The 19,346-nt window shown below is 43.6% G+C and overlaps 1 protein-coding gene across 1 annotated transcript in view; it reads right to left on the bottom strand.

Annotated features, from left to right (window-relative positions):
• Nucleotides 1–19,346, bottom strand: part of nup214 (nucleoporin 214) — a 72,304-nt gene that overhangs the window by 18,724 nt on the left and 34,234 nt on the right. The window contains exons 25-31 of the mRNA XM_038970306.1: nt 18,556–18,634; nt 17,640–17,712; nt 17,273–17,372; nt 17,092–17,141; nt 15,397–16,917; nt 7,797–7,864; nt 7,373–7,550 (exon numbers count right to left, since the gene is read on the bottom strand). Of these exons, the coding sequence (XP_038826234.1) occupies nt 7,373–7,550; nt 7,797–7,864; nt 15,397–16,917; nt 17,092–17,141; nt 17,273–17,372; nt 17,640–17,712; nt 18,556–18,634 (2,069 nt within the window). The remainder of the gene's footprint in view (nt 1–7,372; nt 7,551–7,796; nt 7,865–15,396; nt 16,918–17,091; nt 17,142–17,272; nt 17,373–17,639; nt 17,713–18,555; nt 18,635–19,346) is intronic.

Here is a 19,346-nt window from a genome sequence, read left to right as displayed (position 1 = left end):
GTAAAATAACAACAGCAAGGCTATATACAGGGGGCACCGGTAGAGAATCAATGTGCGGGGGCACAGGTTAGTCGAGGTAATATGTACATGTAGGTAGAGTTATTAAAGTGACTATGCATAGATAATAACAGAGAGTAGCAGCAGCGTAAAGGGGGGGGGGGGGGGGGGGGGGGTAATGCAAATAGTCTGGGAATCCATTTGATTAGATGTTCAGGAGTCTTATGGCTTGGGGGTAGAAGCCTCTTGGATCTAGATTTGTTGCTCCGGTACCGCTTGCCATGCGGTATTAGAGAGTACAGTCTATGACTAGTGTGGCTGGAGCCTGACAATTTTTCTTCCTCTGACACCGCCTAGTATAAAGGACATGGATGGCAGGAAGCTTGGCCCCAGTGATGTACTAGGCCGTAGGCACTACCCTCCGTAGCGCCTTGCGGTCAGATGCCGAGCAGTTGCCATACTAGGCAATGATGCAACCAGTCAGGACACTCTCGATGGTGCAGCTGTAGAACCTTTTGAGGACCTGAGGACCCATGCCAAAGCTTTTCAGTCTCCTGAGGGAGAATAGGTTTTGTCGTGCCCTCTTCACGACTGTCTTGGCCAGGTCACTGGGCCTATAGGCTGTCTTGTTGTTGTCGGTGATCAGGCCTACCACTGTCATGTCATCGGCAAACTTAATGGTGGTGTTGGAGTCATGCAGTCAGGGGACTGAGCACACACCTCTGAGGGGCCCTCGTGTTGATGATCAGCGTATCAGATGTGTTGTTACCTACCCTTACTACCTGGGGGCAGCCCGGCAGGAAGTCCAGGATCCTGTTGCAGAGGGAGGTGTTATGTCCCAGGGTCCTTAGCTTAGTGATGAGCTTTGAAGGCTCTATGGTGTTGAACGCTGAGCTGTAGTCAATGAATAGCATTCTCACAGAGGTGTTCCTTTTGTCCAGGTGGGAAAGGGTAGTGTGGAGTGCAATAGTCAGGGATGCAAACTGCCGAGGGCCCAAAAAGGTGACACTTGTTTTGGGGGGCACTGCAACGTGCAAAAAATCCCTGCTAGGGGGAAATGCAGGTTTTAACTAATTCAAATCAAAGTTTGTCACGTGCTCTGAATACAACAGGTGTAGACCTTACAGTGAAATGCTTACTTACAGGTCCTAACCAACAGCGCAATTTGTGAGTAAAAAAATAGGTATTAGGTGAACAATAGATAATAGATAAAAAACAGTAAAAAGACAGTGACAAATAACAGTAGCGAGGCTATATACAGTAACGAGGCTATATACAGGCACCGGTTAGTCGGGCTAATTGAGGTAGTATGTACATGTAGGTATGGTAAATGTGACTATGCATATATGATAGAGAGAGAGTAGCAGTAGCGTAAAAGAGGGGTTGGCGGGTGGTGCGACACAATGCAGATAGTCCGGGTAGCCAATGTGTGAATTAAACAACAAAGAATATGATCTACATGATCAGTCTCTGTGTGTAAAATAAAAAGTGCTTCATGTGAACCAAACTCACAGCTAAAAAATTTAAAGACAGCAATCTAATGTTATTTGTTGCCTAGACTTTACTGCAAATGATACTCAAGTCTTGAGAAAAAAAACAATACACTAATATTGCAGTTAGACATGACAGCCTTTATAATAGAATGCTTGTGACCACACACATAAATATTGCAATTGGGAAAAAAACATCTTAAAGTAGAAATAGAATGAAACAAATCAGGCATTCTGTTTTTCCTATATTATAGTGGCCACTCTAGTAGACATCGATCATGTGCACAAGGCTACATGTGTGCAAAAATAACATTCACAGAGTAAAAATAAGTATAATCCCCCCTCACACACACACCTTACTGTCAAATTCAACACAACAAAAACAATATATTTGGGCTACACAGCACATTATTACATAGTACACTTTCTGCCTGTGGACATCTGTTCTACAATGTGCCAGCAAAAGTTAGAAAGAGGGAAAGTGTGTGATGTTCCTTTCACCTCTATAGTGGCATCCAGCTTAAGTCAGGCCCAGCTCCAGCTACACTTGATCCCTGAACCCACTTTGTTAACAAGCAACGCCTTATTTTCACCTAATTCTCTCATTCTAAAAATTAACCACATACTGTAGAGGGAAACATTAGTTAACAGATAGTGGTTAGTTCGTTAGCTAGTTAACATTTCACACAGATTGCCAGGGTCCAGTAAGCAACTAACGCGTTATAACTTGAGGAACAGCAAGGATTCGTATACCAGTTAATACTACAGCGAATTGGTTAGGTTACTAATGTTAGCTCATCTGATGTTGTAACGTTAGCTAGCGTTTGCTGTCTGACTTTATTAGCAAGCTAATTTTCACACCATAAACTCAATTATTTGATCAGATAAGTCTGCTAATGATGCTCAACATTTCTCTGGCTAGCTTACGGAGAATTCGATCCAGCTAGCAAGATACTGAACAATGCTAATACTTGTTCCACCACACTTTCTCCCTCACCTCAAACTTTCCAAATGCCAGTAGTTTTATGGTTACAGCTCATGAAGTACACTTCATCCCCTTCTCACCCCCGTCTCCGTGGTCAGGCTTCTCACCTAACGTTACCTCTTCATTATGGTTCAGGGAACGCGCTACTGTAAATGGCAAGTTGACTTTCTAGAGCGCGCACTGATGCTGTAACTAGTAAATTGGTTGTCTCTTCTTTCTTCAGTCGCGTGCTGCGCTGCATTATATTGATATGTAAACGACTGGCTGAGCCTTGGATACAGCCAGTATTGCTCCAAACGCGCATCAGTCGTTCGCTTAGAGCCAGTAGTGTGATCCAAACCGGATCATCGGATCTACACGAATCACGTAGGTCACCTATTTTGGATTCAAAACTGCAAATTTCGCTAAAGGTGACAAGTTTGCAACCCTGAATAACAGCTTATCATGAGATACTCTACTTCAGGCGAGCAAAACCTTGAGACTTCCTTAGTTATCGTGCACCAGCTGTTGTTTACAAATATACATAGACCCGCACCCCTTGTCTTAGCAGAGACTGCTGTTCTATCCTGCCGATACAATGTAAAAACCGCCAGCTGTATGTTATTCATGTCGTCGTTCAGCTACGACTCGGTGAAACAAACATAAGATAGTTTTTAATGTCCCGTTGGTAGTTTAATCTTGCTCGTAGGTCATCGATTTTATTTTCCAATGATTTCACGTTGGCCAATAGAACGGATGGCAGGGAGGGTTTACTCGCTTGACCTCCACCCCATTTTTCTCAGTCTTCTCTTCACACAAATGACGGAGATTTGGGCCTGTTCCCTCACGTCGGACTCGTAAAAGGAAAAAGCTTCTACCAGTTCTTGGTGAGTAATTGCTGTTCTGATGTCCAGAAGTGATTTTTGGTAGCAGCAACATTATGTACAAAATAAGTAAACAAATAAGTTATAAAGTGGCTCAGTGACTCGTGTTTGCATCTCAATGTGAAAAAAACTGTTTGCATGTTCTTCACAAAGAGGGCAACAGATGCTACTGAATCAGATGTCTATGTGTCAGGGGAGAAGCTCCAGGTGGTATCTGATTTGAAGTACCTTGGCATCATACTTGATTCCAACCTCTCTTTTAAAAAGCATGTGAAAAAGGTAATTCAAATAACCAAATTCAACCTAGCTAATTTCTGATTTATACGAAATTGTTTGACTACAGAGGTAGCAAAACTGTACTTCAAATCTATAATACTCCCCCACTTAACATACTAGTTGGGCCCAAGCTTGCTGTACAACATTAAAACCTATTCAGTCTGTCTACAAACAGGCTCTCAAAGTGCTTGATAGGAAGCCCAATAGCCATCATCACTGTTACATCCTCAGAAAGCATGAGCTCCTGAGTTGGGAAAATCTTGTGCAATACACCGACGCATGTCTTGTATTCAAGATCCTAAATGGTCTGGCTCCCCCTCCACTCAGTATTTTTGTTAAACAGAAAACCCAAACATATGGCAGCAGATCCACAAGGTCTGCCATGAGAGGTGACTGTATAGTTCCCTTAAGGTAAAGCACCTTTAGTAAATCCGCTTTCTCTGTGAGAGCTTCCCATGTCTGGAATACACTGCCATCAGGCACACATAACTGCACCACATATCACACATTCACAAAATGCATGAAGACATGGCTAAAGGTCAATCAGATTTGTGAACATAATCCCTAGCTGTGTATTGCCGCTTTCCATGTTGTCTGTTGTCTGTAGCTTGTGAGGTGTGGAAACACTTTGTTGCTTTTATGAATTTTGTCTTGCAGCTTTTTGTTCTATGTTGCTCTGTCTGTATGCTATGTCTTGCTTGTCCTATGTTGCTCTGGGTGTGCTCACTGCTCAATGATTGTCTATATTGTAATTGTTTTTAATAACCTGCCCAGGGACTGCGGTTGAAAATTAGCCGGCTGGCTAAAACCGGCACTTTTACTGAAACGTTGATTAATGTGCACTGTCCCTGTAATAAATAAATAAATAAATAAAGCAAAAAACAAAACAAAATAACAGCTGGTTAGGAGCACGTAAAATGTCAGCCACCCTCTCTGGCGCCATTCTACTAAGCCCCAAAATAGATTGTATTTGAAAATAATCATTTCATACCTTGATTACATTCAGACATGATCAAGTGTCTTTTTGTGTGTGAATACTTGGGAACAGACTTCCTAAATGAAACACATTTTAGCTGAATTTTACTTTAAAAAACAAAAACAAAATCTAAAATAACAATCAAATAAAAAAAACTGTGGGGCCCAAAAAAATGAACATTCGTGAGCCGGTTTAGGCCCACAGGCCTCCTATTGCAAATCCCTGCTCTATAGTCTACTGAGCTTGAAGAGGACGGCATTTTACAGAATTTCCAGCCACGAGTCCTCACTCACTGATCACAATTTCAAAATTCAATCATGCAAGGAAAATCTAAACTTCTCTCCCTCCACGTTCATTAGATATCTCATCTCCAGAACGATGTGGTGGAATATCGTTTCGGGGGTGTCATGACAGCAAAACACTTTACAGTTAACCCAGGTCTCCCTCAGTCTTTTTATCTTTACAGCGTGTTTCACTTTTAATTGGCTGGGAACATCAGTCTCTTCATCTGACCTGGCTTTTATACATCTCTCCAGTGGTATAAAAAAAGAGAGGAAAGATTAAATGGGTCTTGAAACATTAATTTCCTGCAATTCTAAAGACTTTGCCATTGGGCAGAGAATAATTAGCAGGTTTATAACAAACTTCATGCAATTCTACAAATTTTTCCATAGGGTGGAAAGAAATGTTTGCAGTTCTTAATTTGATATCTGAGTGAGAGTAACTAACAAAATCAATGGGTCGGTAATTCGACCGATTTTACCTTGACAGCTTTGCACACTCTTGGCATTCTCACAACAAGCTTCATGAGGTAGTCACCTGGAATGGATTTCAATTAACAGGTGTGCCTTGTTAAAAGTTCATTTGTGGAATTTCTTTCCTTCTTAATGCATTTGAGCCAATCAGTTGTGTTCTGACAAGGTAGGGGTAGTATACAGAAGATATCCCTATTTGGTAAAAGACCAAGTCCATATTATGGCAAGAACAGCTCAAATAAGCAAAGAGAAACGACATTCCAGTCTCTCTTTTTTATACCACTGGAGACGTATAAGGATTCTATCGTTAAATCCTCTCTGGGCTTTTAGCAAGGTGCTAGTGAGAGTCCGCTGGTGACAGACTGTAAATGGCCGTTCGCGTTCATAGAGGAGGCTATTTTCTAAGGGCCATTTTCATACTTTTCCAAGGCTGAGTGTTTTTGCACAATGCATTGACCATATGGTAATACTGCTCATGGCAAGTACTTCACTACATTTAAGGTGTAAATGACACAGAACACTGCAATCTCATTGGAGATTCTGCACAGGTGGAACATTTCCAAACATCTCATCCACTTTCAGCAATTTAGCACTTTCACGCTCCAACAATTTACAAGATAGTAACTTGAAGGCAACCAATGTGAGAGAAAATAAAATAAACACCTTTCATATCAAAATGGATTCTCAAAGAGTTGGGTGATTACATGGACAAGTTACATGACTGACTGACTATGATGCCAATCAATAACTGGGTGCAGGAGAAGACATCTTTGTGCATTAAGGAGCTTGATCAGCAATATCGGATAAAGGGTTTCACTTTTCATCACTAACAGGCAGAAGGAAGAAATGGATATGTGACTGCCACAGTAGCTGAATGGTACTAGGTGTGTGTGGAAGACATTGGGACGGACACTTGATGTATTACGCAGCATGGCACAATGCCTACTGTACGTTAAGAGCTACTCAAGGAAAATACTAATTTGCAGTGCTCTTCCCAAAGGTGAGTGTCGAAGAACTAATGGAATTTAGGAATTTGACTAAAAGCTAAAATGGTCTAAATGCATGCCATGCAGCGCACTGAGAAAATAAACATGGGTGAAGACATGGTTGAAACAATGTGGGTTGGGATATATGTTCAGGGAAAATGTCCAAGAAGGCAACACATGAGAAATGTCATTCTCTGGCTTTCACAAGAATCAAAGCTTTGGGCATGCAAGGGATATACTATCCTATCAAATAGTCCCCTTGAAATGGGTCATACATATTCAGATTGCCATAATCAGAATTCTGCCCCATTTCAATTTGGAACAAAAGAGGGCATAGTAGAATAGTATGGGGGCGGCTCAAATGCATATCAAGGTGGATATTTCTACTCATCTAGCCAACATGTATAGTACCACTGTGATATATAGCTTGAAGGAAAAATACTCATGTTTTCATTGACACTGTTGAACGGAAATTAATCACGTACCACCACAAGGTCGGGAAAATATGAACATATTTGCATGAATCTACAGAACAAACATGGATGATTAGATGCTGTTTGTGTACATTAGAATAAGAAAACATGCAGATAGTTTTACATAGCAAATAGGCTTCTATGCCAGTCAGTCTGTTGAGCAGTAACATGACCAGGAGCTATAGAGGATGGTGCAGACTCGTGTTGTGTCACAGATAGGACAACACATACGCTGTCAGTGCCTCCGGCATCAACAGGTTAAATCACTGCTCTATGCGAGACTGTGTTCATAAACAAAATTGATTATATTGGCTACTTCCCTACATTTCACATGAAAATATTTAGCTTGATAATATTTGTGCTCTTGTCAAAACTCTGGTGATTCTCATTGTATTGCTTGCTGGTATGAAACGAAGCGGCAATAAAAGTGAGTATATCAGTCGACTTTATCATCCTGTCAATCAAAGGGTCTCTTGCTAATGATAACTGTCCTAAAATTGCACAGGAAGTTTAATTATAAGATGAGTCATCCTTTCTGCTACAACTTCTCCACTCCTATGGGTCTTCTCACCTGTCTGGTTGGGCTGACTGAAGCCCCCGGTGGCGGCGGTCGTGCCGAAGGGGTTCTTGTTGGCGGCGTCCTCACTGGGTTTTCCCCCCAGGCCACTGAAGAAGCCTCCCCCTGCCTGCTGGGAGCCTGCTACCGTGGCAGAGCTAGACCCAAACAGACCCCCACCACTGGATGGTTGCTGCAGGGGAGAAGGGAGGGCGGCACAGTCACAACAAGGTCATAATGATCATAATTGGTTATGCAGTAGTTAGTGCATGGGCCTCTCGGCTGAGTTCTTACCCAAATGCAATAATACATATACCGTGTATGTGAGTGGTGTGGTCGCATTTGAAGAGGGATATTTGGGGGTCTTCTAATGAAGTGTTACATATCGAATGGTAGGAAGGTTTTATATTTTGCACACATAGCAAAATGTGAATGTTACCTGTCCAAAGACACTCCCACCACTGGGCTGTTGACCAAACACTGAGGTAGTGGAGGAGCTTCCGAAAGCTGGGAGCGAAGACAGAAAATAATAATTAGATATACACTGAGTGAACAAAACATTAGGAACACCTTCCTAATATTGTGTTTCATCCTCTTTTGCCCTCAGAACAGCCTCAATTAGTCGGGGAATGGAATCTCCAAGGTGTTGAAATAGTTCCACAGAGATACTGGCCCATGTTGACGCAAATGCTTCCCACAGTTGTGTCAAGTTTGCTGGATGTCCTTTGGGTGTTGGACTATTCTTGATAAACACGGGAAACTGATTGTGAAAAACCCAGAAGCTTTGCAGTTCTTGACACACTCAAACTGGTGTGCCTGGCACCCAGTGCCATACGCCGGTCAAAGTCTTGCCCATTCACCCTCAATGGCACACATACACAATCCATGTCTCAAGGTTTAAAAATCCTTCTTTAACCGGTCTCCTTCTCTTCATCTACACTGATTTGAAGTGGATTTAACATGTGACATCAATGAGGGATCATAGCTTTCGCCTGATCAGTCCGTCATGGAAAGTGTTCCTAATGTCTTGTACTCTGTGTATTTTGCAGGCTATGCACTTCTCCAATAAATCCATGCACAACATCACAAATTACGCTTGGGATGTGCAGTCTTAAGGTTAGCGATGATGACAGTGGTAGGAAGTAAGAAATGTGGGTGTGTGTACACTGCTAGTGCAGTCATTTTATGGCTGGTCTCGTTCCAATAGCATTAGACTAAGACGACAGAGAACCCTTTTCCTCACAGGTTATTGATGACTGAGGGGGGTAGACAATGGAGCAGAAAGAGACAAATTCCCACCCTCTCCACTAGGGTTGCACATTTTGGGGAATATTCAGAGGTGGAAACTTTCCGTAGGAATTAACGGAAATATATGCAAATTAATATTAATACCATTTAAATTTACCATTTGCATTGGATATATCTACCATGTCATATGGAGACAGAAATATAAACCTTTTACCTTATCATAAGCAGACAATTGCAAATGATTAAATCCTTCCAATAGAAATAAAAACAACTATTTAGTTACGAATTGAACTTTAATTAAATGAGTCGACTCTCCACATTGGATGATTTCACTGAACAACAAAAGGGAATATTGAATGATCCCCAATGATCCATCACATCTCACAAAAACATTTTCAACATACATCTGTAAAATTATAGTCTAGAAACTAAAGCTTTGGTTGTCTTCCTCTCAGGCTTTCATGTCTTCTCCCTGGACCTCATCAATGTCCACCTTTTGAACATCAGACTCTGAAGCCTCATCTTCACTGTCACTTTCCAACCTTGTTGAGGATGGCTCGTTGTTAGGCTCAAAACACCTCAAATTTGCCCGGATGGCCAGGTCAGCCTATTGCGTGCTTTGTTGTGTGTGTTCCCAAACAAGGATCAGTTGCGCTCTGAGGCAGCTGATGTTGGTGGGATTTGGAGGATGGAGGCAACAGGGGAAAGAGCCTCCGATGCAAAGTCCCTTCCACCAGGTGGCTGATGAGATATGTTGGCACAACTGCCATATTGCATCTCCATCCCAAAGCCCTTGCTTGGAAATGTACTTCGCCAGACTGCCAAGAACCTTGCCCTCATCCAGGCCACGGAGGCGAGACATGGTAGTGATGACACTATAGGCCTTGTTGATCTCTGCACCAGACAGGATGCTCTTGCCAGCATACTTGGGGTCCAACATGCACGTTGGGCCTCAAGCAGAAGTCTTCAAGACTTTTGATGTATTTCAGAACTGCAGTTTCCTCTTCTTGGAGCAACAGTGAAGTGGGCAGGGCAGTACGGATTTATTCTCTTACATCTGCAAGCAGAATCTGAACATCAGACAGGATGGCAGTGTCTCCCTCAATCCGTGCAATGGCTACTGCTATAGGTTTCAGGCTGCTATAGGTTTCAGGCTGCTTACCACTCTCTCCCAAAATACATCATCCAGGAGGATCCTCTTGATGGGGCTGTCATGTTCGCAGCATTGTCTTAACAGTGCAAATACCTTCTGTGGTCCAAGGTCATTGATGACTGCCTTCACCTCATCTGCAATATAGAGACCGGTGTGTCTGTTGTCCTTTGTGCCTGTGCTCTTGTAGAATATTGGTTGAGGGGTGGCGATTATGTTGTTAATTATTCCTTGCCCACGAACATTCAACCACCCATCACAGATGATTGCAATACAGTCTGCTTTCTCTATGGTTTTCTTGACCTTCACTTTAACTCTGTTGAGCTCTGCATCCAGCAAATGAGTAGATAAAGCATGTCTGGTTGGAGGGGTGTATGCTGGGTGAAGAACATTCAGAAATCTCTTCCAATACACATTGCCTGTGAGCATCAGAGGTGAACCAGTTGCATACACAGCTCGAGCAAGACATTCATCAGCATTTCTCTGACTACGTTCATCCATTGAGTCAAAAAAACTTCTGATTCCAGGAGGACCATGATCTGTTGCTATCGATAAGTTGTCTGATTAATCATTTTCACCTTGAATAGAAGTAGAAGGACTTTTGTCAGAGGTTGCTTGTTGTGAGCGCTGAGGGAACTTTATGCACTTGGCCAGATGATTCTGCATATTTGTTGCATTCTTCACATATGATTTGGCACAGTATTTGCAAATGTACACAGCATTTCCTTCTATATTAGCTGCAGTGAAATGTCTCCACACATCAGATAGTGCTTGTGGCATTTTCCTGTAAAGACTAGAAAAAAATAGTTTAAAAAATCAAATACAATTTCATGTACAGATAAATAGTTAAGCAGTTAAATTAAACAACTCCTTAGTAAGATAAATATTTTAAAATGAAACATGTATGGAAACAGGTGTATTAACACTCCTCAGTTAAAAGGCTCAAGCAAGCTAAAACCCACATGGTAGCAAAAACTAACTAGCAGAAATTGTTAACAAGTTAGAAATTATTTAAACACACTTTGTTGCAGGCGACTATTTACTAGTTAACAAAAAATCATGTATGCCATTAAAATATATTCACCCCACCCGGTATTGTAATCAAACCTTACCAGAAAGCATGTAGTCCTTGGCTCAGACAGTATAGTCGTGTGGGCTCAAAAGCATCTCATTAGTGTGCAAGATCTTGAGAATCTGTATATGTGATGGAAGAGTGCACTGCACATGTGATGGAAGAATGCACTGTGCATGCAGAGGGTTGCAATTCCATTGAATTCGGGATAGTTTAACCAAAATATGCCACAAGACCTAGAATTGCCTTATGTGTATCCCACAAAAAAGGTTCACTGTTATAAGCTAACTTTGATGAATTTAAGTAAAAATTCCAGAAACTTACCGGAAAGTTTCCAACCCTTTGCAACCCTACTCTCTACTTATATTTCTGACAATGCCCCTGGGTACACTGGAAATGTATGAAGTGTGATCAGCCTTCTGACAAACTCTAGATGGATGGAACTTTTGTGTGTGCGGCAAAGCGTGTGCTGTGTGTGAGAAAGCCAGCCACACTACCCAGCGGATCCCAGGATATCTCCCAACTCCCCATATCCCTGGGCCTCTATTCATTCCCTGTTTAAAATTGGCATCTTTTAGAAAGCTGGCTGTACGACTGTCCATAAAATCCCTCACGCCCAGAGTCAATTCCCCCATAATAATCCATCGGAAAATGTTGTCTTTTCAGCGTATGGGGACAGCCCTACAAATGAATGCTGTGACTGCCTTTAGCCTGGGCCCGGGAACTTGGCAATGGAACTCACCCATCTCTGAAATTACAAAACTAATTCAAGACACCCACCCACAACATTGCGTGTGGCTCGAATTAGTCCATCTGTGGTGTTTTTTTTTTAAACAGGCAGAGGCGTAAAATAAATGCGACTCTGTATACACATTTTCTAAAAAGTAACACTCATTGTCAATGGGGCATTAATAGTTTATAAATGAGCGTTCATAGGCACAGTTTGAAAACGTGCTCCAAAATAAAAACGTAACAGTCCGTTGGCAAGTTCACATACTGTATCTACACTGACAATATGCTGACTGAAATAACTCACCAGCCATGAAGGGGACAGACATAATACATGGGAATGAAGAACGCACATCCAGACTCAATAGGAATTCTAGGGCCATTTACAGTGTGACATGTTGCTTTACTGGCGTGGCTAGTTGGCTATTGTAGATCGAACACAGCCTGCTGTCACCTCAGGCCCACACAAAGACATTTAGAAACAGACAGACTATGACCCTGGCTATTAACACTCCCTTAGATATCACTCAGCGTCTCTCTACATAATGAATTCATAAAAATCACCCCTTGGGAAACACTGCAAAGTATCTCTGATTTCCTCAAAATGGAGCATTCTTATTGGACAAGTTCAGGTGGGTAAGCCTACTCCTCTGTAGTAGATTCCACAGTCTGGTCTTTGGCTATGTCTTACTCAATCAAGCTCTGTTAAGTGTGACAAGGACCAGGCCTGCTCTGATGCAGGGTAATGTAATTCATGTTGAACATTCAATAGGCTCTGCAGTGCAGACAAATGACCGTCTGACCCAGGGCTGCTGCTCTCCTCACTGCATCGATTGCCTTGCTTAAACAGTAAAAACTGACAAAGGCACTGACAGTGGTGCACACACATGTGAACCAGTGAGCACACACACCTTAGTTCAATTAACCCCCAACACAACCTCCTCCTTTACAGATAAATAGGAACATATTTTCTCTTCACCTCATGACTTTCAGACCGTGTGACCCTGATTCCTCCAAACAATATCAACACAATGCATGCGTTAGGCACAACTTCCTCTAGGTAGATCTGATTATGTCCAGTTAGCCGGAACAATTATGGGGGATTAAATGTTAAGAGCTTTGTATAGATAAAAGGAAAAAGTAATCACATTATGGAATGTAAGCCTCTCTCTACTATTTGCGATGTAGGCCTATGGCCAGACAGATACAATGAGGTAAAACAGAATTAACCTATCTGGTTGGGAACACTTAGCCCTAGGACAGACACAGTGAACTTGGTCCTGTAACTGCGGAGTTGTACCACATAGAGATCAGCTGTCTCTCCCTGCAGCCAACCCAGCCTGTTGGCACGGGGGAGAATTCAGAGAATCCCTGGGAATGGGGAAACTCTCTCAGCCCAACACCCCAATTTTCTCACCCACTGCCACTCCTTAGCCTACACCGCCGACAACATTCACAGTTCACACCCTCTCCTTTTACCCACCCAACAGTCTCCAACCCAAAGCCACCCCACATATTCCATCACTCCCACACCCCCCCCATCTGACTGACTCCAGTAACCCAGAGAGGCCAGCCAGCTGCTGGTCTGTCTGGGACACACTAACCTCTGACCTGGGTTACTTTCCCTAGCAGTCAAACCCACACTTTGACAGCCCACTTCTGCTTAATTAAAAAGGTTCAGTATATAATCTCTTCAAAACACATTACAAGGGCTTGGTTCATTTCATCATCATTATGGCACTTGGTTGGTGATAGTGTAATTTTTTTTTTTAATTTTAAGGGGTGGATCAGCTTAATAATGCGGAAAGACTGTTGCTTCCATCAATGTAATTGTCTGCATCATTTCCAATCAACGATATATATTTTTTTGGTAAATATATATATATATATATATATATATATATATATATATATATATATATATATATATATATATATATATATATATATATATATATCCATGTACATACACATATGCATACACCTATATAGATATACATACTTTTTTTAGAATATACCTTTATTATTCCCCGCAAACCCTACCACCCTTCACCCAATTGGAGTAAACTAATAAACACTAACACTTAGGCTTCTACCTTCAGTTTATACATCTTATTACACATTTTACAGACACAATCTATTTTACAATAGATATATTTTGTTTTTAGTCCTTCCTCTATTTCTGATGTCCATCCAGTTTGATTTCTATTTGTAACTGTGCTATTTCACAACATTTCTGAACCTATATACATTTTACAGACCCCGTATGTTTTACATTGGTTATCTTGTTATTACCGTAGTCCCACCCTTCAGCTCCAGTCAACCCCTCCCATCCATTTTGGATTTCTATTTGCCATATATTTTTCAACTGTGCTGTGATGCTTCACAAAAGTACTGAACTTTCTATTCTCATGGCTTCTACAGATTGTAAATTAAAAATATATTTTTTTGCTAAAATAATGATTTTATTATTGATTGACTATGGCTTTTCAAATCACCCAGTATTGCCATCTGCAGCGTTAGTTCTAGGCAAATGTTGCAATTCTTCAGCCATTCCTGGACCTGTGACCAAAAACGAGCTACGTATGGACAGTACCAAAATAAATGATCTAATGACTCTGCCTCCTCACAGCAAAATCTGCAGAGCTGGGAAGATTGTATCCCCCATATATATAACATTATATTGGTTGCAAGAATATTGTATAGTAATATAAATTGAAAAATTCGAAGTTATGAATCTGGCGTTGTTTTGCGCATCAATTCATAAACCATGTGCCATGGAATGTGTACATCGAAAATCACTGGTGGTAGTGTAATTTGCATGTAGCCTAATCAACCTTATCATACTGGGGGTTACAGTGTCAAGGTAGAACAAACTTGCCCCTATATGTACAGATTGGGAATCAGCTAACCACCATCCCAACCCTAACCACATCTGTACCAGGTGAAACACAAAACTGAACCTAGACCTGTGTTTAGTGCCAACTTCCTCCAACATAGTAGTTTACAGAGTCCCTATTTTTATTTATATTGGATCCCCTCTTCCTGGGGTCCAGCAAAATTGAGGCAGTTATATACAATAAAACACCATTACATTTCTCAACACATTAAGTGTGTGCCACTACTCTACTACCACATATCCACAACACAAAATCCATGTGTACGTGTGTGTACAGTGCATATGTTATCATGTGTGTGTCTGTACCTATGACCCATGGACATATGGAGCAGGATGGCCTGCCAGTACAAGCAGATCCTAACAGGCCCAGATGGATGGACTGGATGAGGCTGTATCAGAGAGTAGAGGGCTCCTCTCCTAGCTGCATTATCCTAATGGCCGTGATAAACGCCTTTCCTAATGATGCTGTTCAGTCCCAGAAGGAAAACATTCATTTAAACACTTTGGCAGCAGCTCTGACTGTCAAGGATGCCCCATTGTTTATTTCCCTACCTATGCTATGCTTGTATAGGTGAACATACCATTGCTAAAATTATAGTAGTCTAGTAGTCCTAAATATGGAATTGAGAGTATTTGTCAAATTCAACTAGAATCTGGTAATCCAATCCTGAAGCATTCAAGGTATTGTCTGATCTCTAAACAAATTGTAAATCCAGTCTAGAAGAGATAGAATGGCAGCTTGAGATGCCATCTGTGTAAATACCAGACTGGCTTAAAACAACCTCATACAGTGTCATGGTGATGTCCAAGGGACAGGCCATGTTCCAATAAGACTCTGTCTGCCACTTAGAAAATCCACTACATTGGTGATGAATTCTAGAATGGAACCAGTATAAGTGCCTTTTCCCACACACGTGTTACACACACACTAACACACTCACCTGCAGTCTGTCCAAAGCTGAAACCAGTGGAAGATGTAGTGGTGGTGTTGCTTCCAAACACAGAGCCTTGTCCAAACCCGGCACTCTGCTGCCCGAAGGCTGGGGTGGCGCTCGGCTGCCCAAACAGGCCTGTGCCCGTACTGCTGGCCGTACTGGCGCTGGGGGTGCCAAAGGAAAAGCCGCTTGCATTGCTGACACTGAGGGCTCCAAACAAACCACCTCCACTAGCAGCGGTACTGGCAACTGCAGCAGGGGAGGCCGCTGCAGGCTGTCCAAATCCGGGGTTGGCCCCAAATGCAGACTGGCCAAAACCGAAGCCACCGGCTACATTAGCAGCAGGCTGGCCAAACCCGCCTACTGTCTGTCCGAATACGGGTTTCCCGAAGCCAGCTGCTGCGCCTGTAGCAGGGGGAGCCCCGAAGCCGGTGGAACCAAAGCCGCCGGCAGCCGCTGAGGTTGGAGCGGGCTGCCCAAATACAGAGTTGGAGTTGGTAGGGGTAGTAGAGGCGGGGGCTGCAGTGTTGATGACCGGGATGAGACTGGTGACCGCTATAGTTGTGCTAACTGCGGTGATGGCCGGTGGCTGGGTGAAGATGGAGCCAGGTTTGTCCGAGCTGGGGGCCGGGTAGGCTAGTGGTGGGGCCTCCGGGGTGGGTGTGATTGCGGGTGGTGAGGCCTCAGGGGCAGGCGTGGACTCATGGACAGGATCTGGGGTGGTGCTTGGGGCTGGTGGGGTGATGTAGGCAGGGGGGAAAGAGGTGGTGGGGGGAGCTGGGGGCGTTGGGGCTTTTTCAGGGATGGTAGGGGTGACTGAGGACTCTGGGGAGGTAGTAACCTCAGGCTCAGCGATAGGGGGGCTGACGGAGGGGCTGGGCTGTGAGGAAGCAGGCTCTAGGGGCGGAGTGGGGTCTGCCGGGGGGGTGGGGGTTTTGGGGTGCTCCTTCTCCAGGGTGGTTGAGGGGGAAGAGAGGGGTGCTGCTAGGAGGCTGCTGAAGGAGGTGGCTGCTGACGTGGAGAACACAGGCTTAGTGACAGATAGGGCGGCTGGTTCGGGAGGCTTAAATGCAGCCTTGGATAAGTCTGTCAGGGTAGAATCCGCTTCACCAAATGCAGCCTCGGCTAGCTTCCCTTGCTGGAGGGCCGACCCAAAACTAAACTGGGCTGCCCCCGCACCTAACCCTAGCGCCCCTCCGTTGTCCGGCTGCCCAAAGCTAAACGCGGCCGCTGAGGGCTTCTCTTCGTCCCCCTGGCCCACACGTAGACCTGAGAAACTCCCCAGGGTCTCTCCTCCTACCACCTTGGGGGCCTGGGGCTCCACTCTGAGGGTGGGGGTGATGGAGGTGGGCCTCACAGGCTCGCCTGACATGCTGGGAAGAGGGGTGGGGGAGCCGTTGGCCACCAGGGTGGGGGAGGTGGATTTGGGGGTGAAGGAGAAGGGTTCCTCCCCGGCAGAAGAGCCAAACATCATCTTGCCTGTGCCGCCGCCAGCGCTGCTGAAGGAGAATTTACTCACGTCCTTTACTGGGAAGAGAGAAATGAACAGCAGATTTACAAACTACGCCAGACAACTCTTTCGACTAATGGATTTAATAGATTACTTCATTGATATGGCATTCAACAAACTATAACACTGACTTTACTGTCTACTAAAACTGATGTGTGGCATATATGGCTGTGCATGAGCGAGAGAGGTACCTGGTGGAGCTCCTTGGGACGCAGAGGAGAAACTGAAGCCCCCGGCAGACCTGTACAAAAGCATCATATAGTATGAGAAAACACAGTCAGCCATTGGTCTATTTCTTTTATTCAACTTCCCTGTTTTCTAATCAAGGTCTGATATGAAGTGTCCCTCTTTGACCCCTGACCCCAGACTCACGCTGCGATGAAGGAGAAGGCTTTGCTGCTCTGCTCCCCCAGTGACGGGGCTGAGCTGGAGGGGGGCAGGGAGACTAGGGCGTCAGCTTTAGGGGGTCCGCCTGGGAGAGAAGGAGAGGAGATGGCATTAAATTAAGCATGATAATTAGGTTCAGTACACCTTTTTATACTAAGAGCTAATCAAATATGTAACGTACGGAATGTAATCAAATGGATGTAATGTATGAATGGTTCACTCAGATATTTTGTAGATTTCTAGTATATAAAAACCCTGGGAAAAATACATCAACTCTAGGTGGAAGGTGTTTCCCAGCATGTTTTGATGTGATGAGCATCTAAAACATCTCATCTTTACAGTGTGTACTTACCAAACACAAAACCCTGGGGGGAAGCTGAGCAGACACTCTCAGCGGACACCTTCAGTATGCCTTGAGTAGAATTCTGACAAGAAAAACAACAGAAGGACAGTTTAAACGTCTCTCTTTGCCAAGGCTTCAAAAATAACTACTAACAAAGAGGGTGAAAATAAGGTAAAAAATAGCCCCCAAAAATGAAAAATCCATGTTATTTTAGAGAACCCCAAAATCTACTTTCATGTTTAACATAAATAAAAGCAAAATGTAATTTAGTTAATCTCACTACTCAGACTTTGGATACTGTTTATCACAAAACAGTGTTTTAGTGTTAACATATTCTGTGTTTTTTCTGTGAGTGTATCGGTGTGTAGGCAATGCGTCATGAGTGCTTGGGTCATCCCATAAACTTGAACCTTGTTCGGAATGGGGTGTGATGTGTGTGAGAGTTCCCCTGTATGATTCAGTTCCCACCCAGTTGCCACTTGTATCAATCCACCGTTGGGACATGGGAGGAACCTGGGGCATTTCACAGCCCTGTGCACTCTAACCCATAACAACGCAGCCCAGCCAACTACACTGGAACTCCAGTAACTACACAGAGTTGCTGAGTTCTTAGAAATGGGGTGTAGGAGAGATATTCTGCCACTGATAGCACACAGATGAAACTCCTTGGTATTTATGAATAAACAATAACTTTCTATTGAACTTCCATTTGCCTCCGGTTGTAGCTGAATATCTCTTGCACATGTATTCAGTTGGTTCCGACTGCAAGTTGGTGACGTTTTACCTTGACTTGACTTTCTTAGAGCAGGGAGAAATGAGGCCTCTGGCTAGTAATACCCAGACAGCTGGCTTAAAGGTATGGAGTGTGATGTAGTTCACAGGATTTGACAGCTGGGAGGATGCCATGCGGGCTGCTGATACTCACTCGTTTGGCCTGGTTGGTGTTGGCCACCGTCGCCAAAACCTGCTGAACAACCTGACCGACCGGGGCTGGGACTGAGGAGCTGAGGGAGGGAGAAAGAGGAAATAAAAAGAACTGTGCGCAACGACTTGGATTCAAAGCATACATCACATTTTAAATACAGCCTAATTTCTCATCTCCTCCACTTCATCAGGAATTGCTTTCCGAAAGTTAACGAAAGCAAGTCAGTGATGAGGAGACATGCACATACTTACAACTGAGGTGTGATTGCCATTCACGCTACAAGTGATTAATTGGGGTGTGTGAGTGTGTGCGTCAGCGCTTTACATCAGCCTATAATTTACTGCCCCATCTGCAAACACGCTGCATAACCCAAGGATAGTCTCATCCCAGACAAAAGCCAAGGCCATGTACGATATCTACAGTAGTGAATAGAATACAGAAGACATCGAACAATAGGCCTGCACTGCTTTACTAATTATTCTTCAACATCAACCACTGCCACGGACAGAATATAGACAACTGAACCAAAACCATACTGGCGTGGATGGACACAATACAGGCCCAGTGTTGTGTCCGAGGGACTGACTGGCTGGGGAACGCATCTCTAAAATAAGCCACCTATCAGACTGTCTGGCTGTGGTGGACTCGTTATTGTGAGCAAGGCTAATTTGGAAAATGGCCCCAGGGAGAATCCTGCCAAAATATTCAACCGCATCACAATAGAGGAGCGAGGCCTTGCAGAGAGTGAGAGAGGAGAGAGAGGACCATCAATTTCATCCTCTCAGAGACAC

This window comes from Salvelinus namaycush, chromosome 31 (assembly GCF_016432855.1).
Source record: "Salvelinus namaycush isolate Seneca chromosome 31, SaNama_1.0, whole genome shotgun sequence".
Lineage (NCBI taxonomy): Eukaryota > Metazoa > Chordata > Actinopteri > Salmoniformes > Salmonidae > Salvelinus > Salvelinus namaycush.
Note: the sequence above shows the minus strand (reverse complement) of the source record. Positions and strands in the feature narration are given on the sequence as shown.